The sequence below is a fragment of the Equus przewalskii genome, chromosome 30, assembly GCF_037783145.1.
Source record: "Equus przewalskii isolate Varuska chromosome 30, EquPr2, whole genome shotgun sequence".
Classification (NCBI taxonomy): domain Eukaryota; kingdom Metazoa; phylum Chordata; class Mammalia; order Perissodactyla; family Equidae; genus Equus; species Equus przewalskii.
This window is the reverse complement of record NC_091860.1, coordinates 16578950-16592190: the sequence shown is the minus strand read 5'-3', so window position 1 is coordinate 16592190 and position 13241 is coordinate 16578950. Positions and strand designations below refer to the sequence as shown.

The 13241-nt window shown below is 37.6% G+C and overlaps 1 protein-coding gene across 1 annotated transcript in view; it reads left to right on the top strand.

The window, feature by feature from the left end:
• Window positions 1-13241, top strand: part of MRC1 (mannose receptor C-type 1) — an 89237-nt gene that overhangs the window by 27746 nt on the left and 48250 nt on the right. Inside the window, exons 6-9 of the mRNA XM_008541233.2 lie at window positions 2023-2169; window positions 6019-6201; window positions 9303-9460; window positions 11361-11471. Of these exons, the coding sequence (XP_008539455.1) occupies window positions 2023-2169; window positions 6019-6201; window positions 9303-9460; window positions 11361-11471 (599 nt within the window). The remainder of the gene's footprint in view (window positions 1-2022; window positions 2170-6018; window positions 6202-9302; window positions 9461-11360; window positions 11472-13241) is intronic.

Sequence of the window (13241 nt, the reverse complement as noted above, 5' to 3'; positions counted from 1 at the left end):
GAACTATCCATTTTCTATATTACTGACTTTTGCTATTAAAAAAAAGAAAAACTTTGCTAAAATGATATTCAGAATAGACGCTAAAACATGAGAAGGAATCTTTAGAGGATATAATTTGATTTAAATTGATTAGATCTTACTATGAGATTCCACTTTCAATGCATTCCTTCAATGCCTGATGCTTACCGGGCTGTCCCTGGAGCCTTGCAATAGAAATCAGCTCTATTTTGTTTTAAACTTGGAAAGTAAATGCTGCAAGGACATAAGATGTCCTTTTTTATGGGGGAGGATTTGATTCGTCTGCCGATTCACTCAGGCAAATTAAATTGGAGAACACCAGTCAGGCTCAAGCAGATCGCTAGACAATACTAATCATTTATTAGGGCACTAGAGTTTATTCTTTGCTGCTTCATTATTGTACAACATCAGGCAGGTCACTTTATTTACTACTCACCTTGGGGGGTGATTATTGTAATATTTAAGCACTTGCATTCTGAGAGTTCCGTGAGGAAATTTGGGGGTTAACTTCCGTGAAGGTGAGAAATGTAACTGGAATATAAATGAAAAAGGAAAGAAATGTCCTTCTTTATTAAACCAAGTTCCCAAGAAGTAGATGCAAGATTAAATCACCTTCCGAAATAGTAGGAGAGTTTCTTCAAACTAAATGCAGGAACCTTGAGGAATATTAGAAGATGTTACTGTATAAATTGTTCCATCAACTATTCAATTAAGTACTTACCAAGTAATGAACTTATTAAAATACATTCCCATTTGAAGTGAGGCTATTTTCCATAAATGATGTGGAAGTGTAAATTCAAATATATAATAACTATGGTAAGCATTAAAGACCACTAATTGATATATTAAAGTTGTTGATGGTGTTATATTGATAAATACATGCATAACATGATTTACTAGTTAATATATTAATTAATAATCAGTAGCTATAAAGCATACTATTGTTTCTGGAAAATTTCTTTCAGGTACTGACACCTTATTTGTGAGTTCAGTTATACTGTGATTTGGTCACACTGACAACATTTTTAAAACATGTTTATCACTGACAAGGTTTTTCTTTGTGCGCTATGCAAGCAAGTTTCACAAATTTTCGACAAAGGCTTTATGGAGTAGGTAATATGATTCCCAGCTTGCACGAAGGGAAAGTGAGGTCCAGGTCCCGGTTATATATATGTCAAAGGTCACAGAGCAGAGTCATTAACAAAATGTGGCTCATCACCCTGTCTTCAGGTAAGAGGTGGGGCTAGTTTTTAGAGCGCTGGTTTTAAAATCATATGTTAAAGTAGTGAAAAAGCATGGGAAACGCCGTGTCAATGCATATATCCATTGCGTTAGCAAAGTTGACTTTATCTTGTTCTTTGATCAATTTCCCATAAGAAATGGGATGAGGGATTAGCTGTTAAAAATATTATTTAATTAGCCGACTTGAAAATCTTGAGACATAGCCTTGGTTCTGGGCGTACTTTACCAGCATTTACTGTGATGGATTGCTGCTTCCAGCATCTCCCTTTCCTTGTCTCTCTTTTCTTGTCCCCTCTCTCTAATTGGAGAAAGTTTTCCCATGTCCGGAAGTTCTCTAGTCTGGTCCTCACAGTTAACTTGACTTAATTTTTTTGCTAGGTATTTATAGTGTTTAATATGGCTGGTTTGCAACATCATATATTCTTTTCTTAGGTATCTCTTTATTATGCGTAACATACCCCAGCGTGAAGATTGTTCAGGTTTTAAGATCTAGCTTTGTTATTTGATACTGTGGGGGAGAAAAAGTTATTTCAAAGAAGTAAACTTGTATAATCAGCATTTTAGGCATTGGAATGATCCAACAACAAAGAAATAGAGACCCAAAATATCTTTTGCTCTGCTGTCAGTAACTATTTATTTCTGAATGTCTAGCGAAGACAGAGTGGGACGCATTGACTCCCCAGGATGAAGACGTGAGGCTGTGGGGGCTGTCTACTCTAACACCTATAGTAGTTGCACTTTGATTTTTCCTTTTCTCCAAAGGAAGTCCATCAGCAGAACCTGGAAAAAGCTGCGTGTCACTAAATCCTGGGAAATATGCTAAATGGGAAAATCTGGAATGTGTTCAGAAACTAGGCTATATTTGTAAAAAGGGCAACACAACTTTGAATTCTTTTATTATTCCCTCAGGTAAGTGATCTATTTGATCTAAAGTGTATAAAACAGTAGAATTTAAAGGTAAAATTATAACTTAGTCATACCTTTATGGAATGACAGCTTTTGTTAATAATTTATGGAGTAAACTTAATGATATTCCTACACAATTTCTTTTTGGTGGTTACTGCTACTGGTTGCTAATATTTCTGTGTGTGCTGTGGTGTCCAGGCATGTACAAAGCCTTTGACAGAATATAAATAAGAATTTTATCTTCAGAGCAGCCCTATGAGGTGGGTATTATCATTCATACATTCTAGATGAGGGAAGAGATTTTCAGAGGGTATATAAAACTTGCACATGTGGAAAAATTTGAATCCAAGCTAGGAAATAAATATCTGAAAGGGATGTCTTTATCATGTCCTCACTATTTAAGGGTCTATTTCAATGCTATTTAGTTTAACATCATACACTGAAGTTATCACAGAAATGGAATAAAACATCCACAAAGTAGTAACCGAATTTTATATGTAGGCTAGACACATACACACAAATCCAATTATGCTCTCCATTATAATTTTATAGAAGAATTAAACTACAGAGGCGAGAATGCATTCTCTTTCAAATTGGCAAAAGACAAATAAACTACATTTTTTTACTATCAGCTGTCTTTGGAGGGACACAATGCTTTACAGGAATTTGTGAATGAATATATATATTTTGCTTGGGAAATCTGACAGTGTGGAATTCTTGACTTTTTAAAGCAATTTCATTTATTTTATAATATGATTAATGTGGCTAGAAAGTCAAAAGTACAAAATGATAAATAATGGTATTTTCCTTCCACCTCTTACTTCTAACATCCCGGTTTCCTCCCTGGTGGAAATGGTTTCTGGGTCTATAGCCTTGCCTAGTTATTCTATCAATGCATAAACAAATGTTTATAATTATTTTTGTCTTTTTTATTCAAATGGTAGCCTAATAAACATATCTTTACTTTTTTCACTTAGTAGCAATTTTGGACATCATTCCATACAGTACATAAATAGCTTCGGCATTCACTTTTATGGCTGCACGATAACCATTGCAGAGGCCATATTTTTTTTGACCAGTTCCCTATTAATGGACCGTTAGTTTACTTCCCAATTTTTTATTATTACAAACAATCCTACAGTGAATAACTTTATACACATGTCATTTCATGCAAGTGATAACTCCTAGAAGTGGGGTTGCCGGATCAAAGAGTAGGGGTGTTTGCAATTCTAACACACAGACATGGCCAAGATCTCTAATGATGTAGATGAGGGTGTGGTTATTGGGTTTGATTATACTTACAGGGTCACTGTTGGGACTGTGGCCATGCCTCGGGGAAACCTCAACCATCTTGATATTCATCTCCTTTGTTTCTCCCACGGGAGAAATAGTATAATTCTTCCTTCTTGGGAAAACTCATCCATATCTCCTTCAGAAGACTTGAAATTGCCACTTTTGGGAAGAGGAGAATGGTTGTCTATAGTTTCCCTGGTACAGGTGGCGGAATTCTGTAACTTGGCCCTGTCACTTAACCCCCCAGTTTTAGGTTTCTCATCTGTAAAATGGAAATATGAATACCTGTTCTTCCTGTGAACATTTGCTCATGTTGTCAAGCACTCAACACTATTATTTCTCTACTATGCCTCACCTTGCTTCCCTTGCTAACTTTCCTTTGACATTGGTTTTTGAATTTCTCTAACTTCCTGGATTCATCATTCCATCTTATCTATAAAGTCAAATAAACCAGAGCTTGGGAAAGCATATCAGAGAGCAAATCATGCAGCACACGTGATGGGTGACCCCTTGGGCAAGAGTTCCACCTCATTCCCTTTTGGTCCCTGCAATGCTCCCTATTTGTCCATCATTCCTGGGCCTCTAGGGTGGCACTGTCCAGTCCGGTAGCCACTTAACCACATGTGGCCATTGAGCTCATGCAATGTGGCTAGTTCCAACTGAGATGTGCTGTGAGTACATTATAATGTGTACTGGACTTCCAAGGCTTCACATGAAGAAAAAGTAAAATATCTCATTATCTTTTTTATTGGTTACATGTGAAATGATAATAGTTTGGATAAAGTGGGTTAAACAAAATAAATTCTTAAAATTAAACGCACCTGTTTCTTTTTGCTTTTATTTAACATGGCTACTAGCAAATTAAAAATTATGCGTGCGGCTCACATTTGTGGCTCACGTTCCATTTTTCTTGGACAGTGTTGCTCTGGAGGAAGAAGTGATCTTTTGGGGCTGCCCCAGGGAACTCCCCTTCATTGGTTGTTTTCATGTTTTAAGAGGTTTTTAAAGTTCATCGGTTCAGTTTTTGAAGCCCTCAGCATTTGCTGCCATTATTTTCAGCTTCTTAGGAAGCAAAATTAAAATATCTCACCAGAGGGCTCCAGAGCTATACTAACATATTTTTTTTTTGGTAAGCACTGGCAGTGGACGGAATCTAAATAGTGTTGGTGGATTAGAATTTTTTAAAATACGCATTTTTGTATTACAATAACACTGTCTGGTCATCGTGACTGACTGTTGACTTAAGTGACTCCTGTGCACAGAGTCCTGGGCTCAGACAAAGATGTTATAGGTGGTCCCAGCCTTTCAGGGAAAATCGGGCTGATTCTTTAAATGAATCACAAAGGTTCTCTATATCAAATATTTACTAAGGCAGCACGTTTGAAAACGTGTAACATCCAACTTAAATATATAAATTGATGTTCATTTGGTAATATAATCCCTCTTTAAGCAAGCTGTGTTGCTAAATTGCTGTTTGAAACAGTATCCATAAAATGGTAAGCCTAGACTGCTGTATATCAAATATAATTTCAATTCTTGACCAACATTTATTACACCTACCATAGGCCAGGCCATCTGCCATTTCTAGGGTGTACAGGGATCAATAAGGTGAGTCTCTGCCTTCAAATGTCTTTAGCTTCACTCTCCCCAGCTCATTACTATTGCAGTACATTTTTGTAACGTATAATCCAGTTATGAAATTGGACCATAGCTATTAGTAGCAATAAGTAGGATGTTGGCCACTGTTCCTGGTTTGATTAAATAATAATTATGTGGCATTTGTAATTTGTAGTCACATTATCCCAAAGATTTTCTAGTTCAGAAGAACATGATGAGGATGGGTAGTTTAATATTAGCATTCATATTATTTAGAGTTTTTACATATATGGATACTTTGGTTCACGTGCTATGACTTGCCCAAGATCACACAGCTTGTGTGGCAAATTTAGGTTTTACCACAATATCGCGTGTCATCTTTGGGAAGCGAGTCAATGGCAGAGGTGGGTTCAGAGGCACAGGTGGCCAGCACATGCTGCTGTGGGTTCAGAGGCTCCTCGGCGGCCTCCTGTCCCCCACCCATTCTATTTCCTGCTTCAACACTCATCTTTCTCACCCATATTGCCTCTCCTCTGAAGAATTACTGGCTCCCTAATCTCCACAGAACAGAGGCAAATTGAAATCTTTTCAGGAGAGTGTTATATGTCAAATCTTTTTTGCCTCCAGGATTTATATAACAGATGGTTGGTACAGGTTTGCTGATAAAATGAGACAATCTCGTGTATGTTAGTGTGACTTTATTGCAGGGACAATTTTAAAAAAAGAGACTTCCCATTTAACATTATTTTAAAATGAAAAATGGCTTCACGTACTTTTTAGTCTAAAAGCAAACACAGTCTAGTCCATGTTCTGTGACTGCATCTGCCAAAAAATTAAAAATAAATATTACCTTTATTTGCCCATAACTTTGAACTATTTTATATATAGAATGGTAGAAGATCTTGTTACAATTATAAAAAGCTCTCTCATTTTAAATGTGTTCCAAACTTTTTTTTTTCCTAGAAACTGATGTGCCTACTAACTGTCCAAGTCAGTGGTGGCCATACGCAGGTCACTGCTACAAGATTCACAGAGAGAAGAAAATCCAGAGAGATGCCTTGACTGCATGTAGGAAGGAAGGTGGCGATCTGGCAAGCATCCACAGCATCGAAGAATTTGACTTTATCATCTCTCAGCTGGGATATGGTAAGAAACCTGACATCAGTAATAGCACGACTCTAGCTTTCCCCACTCTCCACCCATCCCTGCAAAATTTAATGAGAAATGTTAAATTTAATAAATTCGAATTAATAATTCAACTAACAATGCAATAAACATAATAATAAATATTAATCATGCCTAAAATATAAAAACTGTATAGAAAGTTAAAGCATTTTTATCATCAGCAGATAATTTGATTTATTTTTCTTTTAATATGCAATCAATGTATGGATAGCTATAAAAATGCTATTTTTCTACATATAATCTGGATTCATAGCAGTGTACCTTAAAACTGTAAACAATATTTCATTTATTGGAATTATTTGTGTGTGTGTGTATGTGTTTTCCTTTTTAAGGCCCATATTTTCTCTCACAAGAAAGCTCTCTAAATGAACCATCTCGTACTTTAGATTTTATTTTCTTTATTAACCTAGCAAGTGTGGCTAGAGTGTTGAGCAGTGAAAGAAATAGATATTTTATTAGAGTGAGTAGGTGTTGCCCTAAGCCTTTTAAAGAGATTTATGTCTGAATTTTAGGTATGTAATTTAAGAAATACATAGAAAGTGTACTAACTAAAATATTGTAAAGTTTTCAAAAATTGGCACTAGCAAAAAAAAGAAAACAGAGAGAGACAAGGTAAAGTGAATCGGGCATGCTTCTCCTGAGAGGAGGAGGGTGAGGAAGAAGCTAATGATAATGGGCACTCAGCAGTAGTTGATTAAATGATTATCATTTTCTGCTTCCACTGGTGAGACTGCTGAATAGCTGCATCTGTTCATTTCCAGCCAGCAAAACAAGAGGAAATGGATGGTGGTGGTGGTGGGGACAGCTTCCTGACACTTACTCCCTGACAATTCAGAGGAGTGGGGGCAGAGGAGAGGAAAAGACAACAAATAGAGGAGAAAAAAGAGAGAGACCAGAGAAAGATTGAAAGGACCCCAAACACTACAACTCCTAGCACCTGAGCCAAAAGGCATCCTTTCTCCTCTGCTTAGCTTGCTGAGTTGGGAGGCTGTGAGAACAGCCTGCTGCAGCCTATAAATGATTTCTTGGCTATTCTATATTTACCTATCCTGCAGAATTCAGACCAGACAACAGTAACGCAATCAAAATTGATATATCTGAATAATATCATGACATACAAGTCATGATACTTGTAGGAAGTAAAAAAGTTTGCAAATGAATCAGTGGAAAACAAGTTAGTGAAGATGCTGTAGGGCTGAGGTGCAAATTTTGACCTCCTTTATATCGCATGATATAGTCATAGGGGGACGGTATCTCTTTATTGCTGTAGTTATTTTGGGAATTTGGATGACAAAGGTCACTTCTAAATTCAGCTTGCGAATTAGTAAATTTTCACTAGGGAAACCTTCCCTTTTTTTAATCATCAATAAGGATTTATTTATTTAAAACAATGAAAATAATATTGATATAGGTAAAGAATAGTTATAAAAGTGAAATTATTGTTTGTAAATCAAAAGCCTAGAAAGAATTTTTTAGCTAGTTGAGATGATGTCTTTTACTTTAGTCGTGGATACACAGTGGATAAATTTGGGCCTTCACACGCAGGCCATGAATCATATCAACTAAGACGGCTTCCATAACTGAGTTATAACGACCAGACCAAAAACTTGACACTCACATATTACATATTTTCACAGGATCAAGATTGTGCTTAGGAATTAAAAAAGCTGTAGGGAGAGAACAGTTAAGTGAGAAAAATGTTTATATGAAACTTTTAATACTGTATTATAATTGTGGGACAGAAGAGTTTAGGTTTTCATTAGTGTTGAACCCAAATCCTTGAGGGGCACATGAGGTCATTTTGAAGCCTATATTTGCTGCTCAAAAGATCATGATGTGCCAAATCGAGTGAAAGGAAAAGGGGATCATCCTGGCAATGTCATTCATGCTTCATGGCACTGGAAACATCTGCTGGGGCTGGTGCTGGGCCAGGCAGAGACTTCTCCAAAAGCAAAGTTGTGTGACAACTGTTAGGAGGAAGAGACTAAATCATTTAGGGAAATTCCTATTCACTGTGGCATTTTTCTCATTTTCTACAACAACATCATCTTTATGATCTTGTGGCAAGTAACCTGTATTTTACCATTTAAAGAACATAAATCAAGCATTCATAATGACATTCCCAGTAGTGCACATTAAACAGATATTGAATTGTGTGTTCTTTCATTTTTTAAAATTTGGCAGTGTATATGTTCTTAGCCATGACATCTTAGATTTTTCAATTTTGTCCCATTTTAGTTATGATATTTAGAGTTCTTAGAATTATAACTACTGATAAAATCAATCATGCTCTTCGTAGAATTTCAAAACAAAATGATTACATTTTATATCTATACCTGGTTGTTTTGTTTTAACTTTTTTTTTTGCTATTCGGGTTTTTCTGGTATTTCATAGTGAAAATGATTACAGATTCAGTTATACTTATAGATTAATGAATAAATACAAAATGTCAGGAGACAGCCAAACTCCTCAGTTTGTATATCTTCTCACTGTATAGATCATTGTCACTCCTATTACAATGATTGAGCTTGAACAGAAACACCCAGAATGTTCTTGATGGCAACATAGTCAGTAAAATAGAAGTGGTTTTAATTTACATTGTTTTAAAACATTTATAGGATTTACTAATAGTCAGATTAATATATAAGTAAGCAACATTATTTTCAACACTATGAGTGCAATTGGTATGGTAAATTATTTACAGCAAAAAAAGAAGCTTCACAAGGATAATTAAATAATTATAGACCTACCTCGATTTCATTTTAGCAACTCCCAGGAGATATAATTTGCAATAGCTGCACGAAAGAACACTGTCACGTTCACAGTGGAAAAAATACATTACACAGTTAAACTAAGATTGATAACATGAAATGTGGTGACATCTCACTCTACAGCTTATAGGTCAGATCAACACTCAAGAGGATGGTCTTTTATGACAGCTATAATATCAAGGGAGTAGAGCTGTGGTTGATAAAGCAGAGAGCCTTCCTTTTCTGATAACCTCTTGATTTTTGGACAGAAAATTTCGTGTAATTTACCTCTGTGTTTTTCTTCCTGTTTAGAGCCAAATGATGAGTTATGGATTGGCTTAAATGACATCAAGATTCAAATGTACTTTGAATGGAGTGATGGGACCCCTGTGACATTTACCAAATGGCTTCGTGGAGAGCCAAGTCATGAAAACAACAGGCAGGAAGACTGCGCCGTGATGAAAGGCAAGGTAAGGCAACTTCGATTACTGATATCTAGCAGAAGTCACAGGGAATTTTTTCTCTGAGCCACTTAGTACATATGGTTGTTTAGATTATTTCTTTTCTAGGTTATTTGGTATAGATTGAGGTTGAACCAAAATTCAGATTCAGTTTCTTGAGTCTCTCTCAATTGCCTAGCAAAGCCAAATTTTCAAGAGGAGCAGAAAAGTAAGACAGAAACTTTGGTTCAAGGATGAGATTAACCAATAACTAATACTCATATTGTTCCCATGCTGGGTTCTAAATGACACCATATATATGTATGGCTTGATGGATCAATTCAGAGCTTTTATTCTAGTTTCGACTGATGGATTTGAGTAGTTGTAGACTTAGTTAGATCTATTCTGGGTTCTACAGCTGGAATCTGTTGATTGGAGAGCTACCTTTGTTTTTTTAGGTTACACGGAGGTGTCAAACATGAAAAGATTGTTTCCATGTCCTAAATATGACTTTAGCGACTCAACAATATTATCAAATTATACTTTGTTAATAGACGATTTATGTGATGGTTAAGAGGATGGATTTTGTTTTTTTATTTTGAGGAAGATTAGCTCTGAACTAACATCCGCCACCAATCCTACTCTTTTTGCTGAGGAAGATTGGCCCTGAGCTAACATCTGTGCCCATCTTCCTCTGCTTTATACGTGGGATGCCTGCCACAGCATGGCTTGATAAGCAGTGCATAGGTCTGCCCCGGGGATCCAAACTGGTGAACCCCAGGCCGCTGAAACAGAGCTGGTGAACTTAACCACTACACCACTGGGCTGGCCCCAAGGATGGGTTTTGATGCGTGGCTTAAATGCATTTGTAAAATGGGCATAATAATGGTACCTAGCTCACGTAGTGGGTATAAGGATTAAGCGGGTTGATGCATATAGTGTGCTCTGTGCCCAGCCCAAACTTACTATTCAACGAGTGCTAGCTACTGTTGTCACTGTGGCTGTTTCTATTGTGATTAATTGAAAGCTTAAGAAAAAAGTAGGTGTTAGCTATGGAAAGAATAGGTAGAAATGTGTCCTGGGAAGAGGAAACTGGAGAACATCGTATTTACTAAGAACCGAAAGGACAGTCTGGCTGGAAGCGTGGTGAAAGAGATGAAGTGTGGGTAGGAACGCTAGCACTGAAGTTGAGAAAACGTGCATTAGCTTAGGAGTGGCAAGACCAAATTTGCAGTTTCTGAATATGACTCTGGCTGAAGGCTTGGGTACCAGATTGCAGTGGATTGAGACCAAGTGAGAGGAGGAATTAGAGGCGGACAATAAAGAAAACATTTCTCAAGGTGTTTAGCAATTAGGGAAGGAGCGGGAGTTCATTTTAACATGAAATCTCTAAGAAAGAGGGAGAGAAGGAATCTGAAGCAGAGCGAAAGGGGGATGCTCCAATCCAGAAAGACTCTCATCTATAGAAACAGGAAGAAGAAAGGAAAGATGACTGATTCCAGGTGTGTTTTCAAGTTTGGTGTGTCAGGTGAGGGAGTTTTTTCTGGATGGCTATCTATGTCCTTAGTTAACTTGAAAACAGCTGACTACAGAGATTGACAAGGAGGCTCATGCAAATCTTCTGTTGGCACCATCACGTAAGGCCACCATCATTTTTACTTTCTCTCTGGATCCCTCTAAATACTGGCTTGGAGAGCTAAGATGTAAAAACATACTGTGGTTACAATCTCTTTTTACATCTTTGTAGCCAAAGTCAAATTTGCTCTTTACTTATAAAATATCAATTTACCTTTCCTTTTCCTAGATGCCATTTTCTCTTAATAACCTCAAATCTTTGTTTTCCTTTTCTGAAGCACAATTCCAAGAAAAAAAATAGCGTCAAAGTCAAACAATGGATAACCATCAAGTTTTTTCCCTTTGCTTTCCACAGGATGGCTACTGGGCCGACAGGGCCTGCGAGAAGCCTCTTGGCTACATCTGTAAGACGAAGTCGCAAGCCCAAGCGCCAGGAATAGTGGAAGTAGACACAGGCTGCCGGAAGGTGAGTGCGGAACGCACACAGCGATCTCAGATCAGCAAACATTATGTGAATACTTGGCTTTACTTTTGTCTGTAAAAGTATTTTATTATTGTCAGAAATGGCCAAGTGTTTCAACCGTGTGAATGTTCAATGGTTTCTTGTTAGCGTTAGTATCATTTTCTCTGTAACGCCTTCTTCAAGCATTCTCTACTCTTACCACGGGGTACATGTGGTCAGTAGCTCCTTCCAGAGTGTCATAGGAATTGGAGGAAAGAGAACAGGGAATAAAATGACGCCCCCAGTGGAGCCTGGTGAGGGTAACCAGATTAAGGCAGGTCACAGGAGAAGGGGTCATCGAGGTATTGGTTGTCTGTGACCGTACGGGTTGTCAAGGACGTTTCCAGCAGATAACCGTCAGTTGCAGATGGCAAACGATCCTTAGTCATGTTTTCCATTGATAATATTTCTAATGAGCCTGCTTCTGGTGGGGATTCTTCTCAGCAGATCACTGCGATGGGAGGCAGGACAGCTAGACTCCGGCTGGGAGTAGCCAGCAGTAACTCAGTTAAACTAAAGCCATGCCTCGTATGGCGTGTCAACCTCACCTGGATGACACTTAGCAACACCTGCCCGCAGGTCTTATACTTCTTTGAGGTTAAAGTAACTGATCTCTGTGAAACAATTTCTAGAGGAATAAAGAAACTACAAAGCACAGAGTGCATGATTATCATGTTCCTGTTTGATGGCTGAGTGGCTCATCTTCCTCTTTTTTCCTTTCTCACTTCTCTTGGATAAAAATAAAGTAGAAACTAATTTTCTTTCCAAGAGTGTCATGTTGGGATCCAATTATCTTATAACAAACATCAGAATTCATGAAACATAGTTTAGTGCTTTACAAACAAACCATTTTGAAAGAAAAATAGAGGCGATACAGAAAGTCACAGAACGTTAGACATATACAAGATCTTAGTGATGATCAAAAGCCCCCTTTTAATTTCTGCATTCTGGAAATTTCAACCCAGAGAAGATATGACATTCTTTGAGTCACACAGAGGCAAAGCTAGGACCCAGGTCTCCTGCCACCAGCTCCCTCCACTTTCACTACCAATACACTTATATGTTCTTTGCCTAATAGTTTGCATCTACAGGAGATTGTGTATTATTGAAATTTTCTATAAATAATAAACAATCCTTAAATTTTATTACTTCCACACAAAGTTTTATATGTATATATTTTCTAGTAATTGTCATATCTACAATCTCTGATGAAATCCAATTTAATCATTAGGATGGTAATAAGAAAATATCAGCAATCGTTTGCCAGTGAAGCTCAGTGACATTAAATAATTTGGCCAGTTTAAAAACACCTGCTCTAGGCAGTGACTTCCTCAAAGAGCTGGCAAGACCAGAAAAAAAAATCCTCTCACCAGCAAAGGAAGACAACAGGACAGTTTTCTTTCTTTCTTTCTTTCTTTTTCGTGAGGAAGACTGGCCCTGAGCTAACATCTGTTGCCTATCTTACTCTTTTTGTTCGAGGTAAGTTGTCACTGAGCTAACACCTGTGCCAATCCTCCCCTACTTTGTATGTGGGATGCTGCCACAGCATGGCTTGATGAGTGGTGTATAGGTCCGTGCCCAGGATGTGAACCTGTGTACACCGGGCCTCTGAAGTGGAGCACGTGAACTTAACCCCTATGCCACCAGGCTGGCCTTACAAGACAGTTTTCTTTGTCTGATCCTGGGCACTTGGTGGTGTAGAGGTCTTTTTGAGAATTCCAAACCACGGGCCAG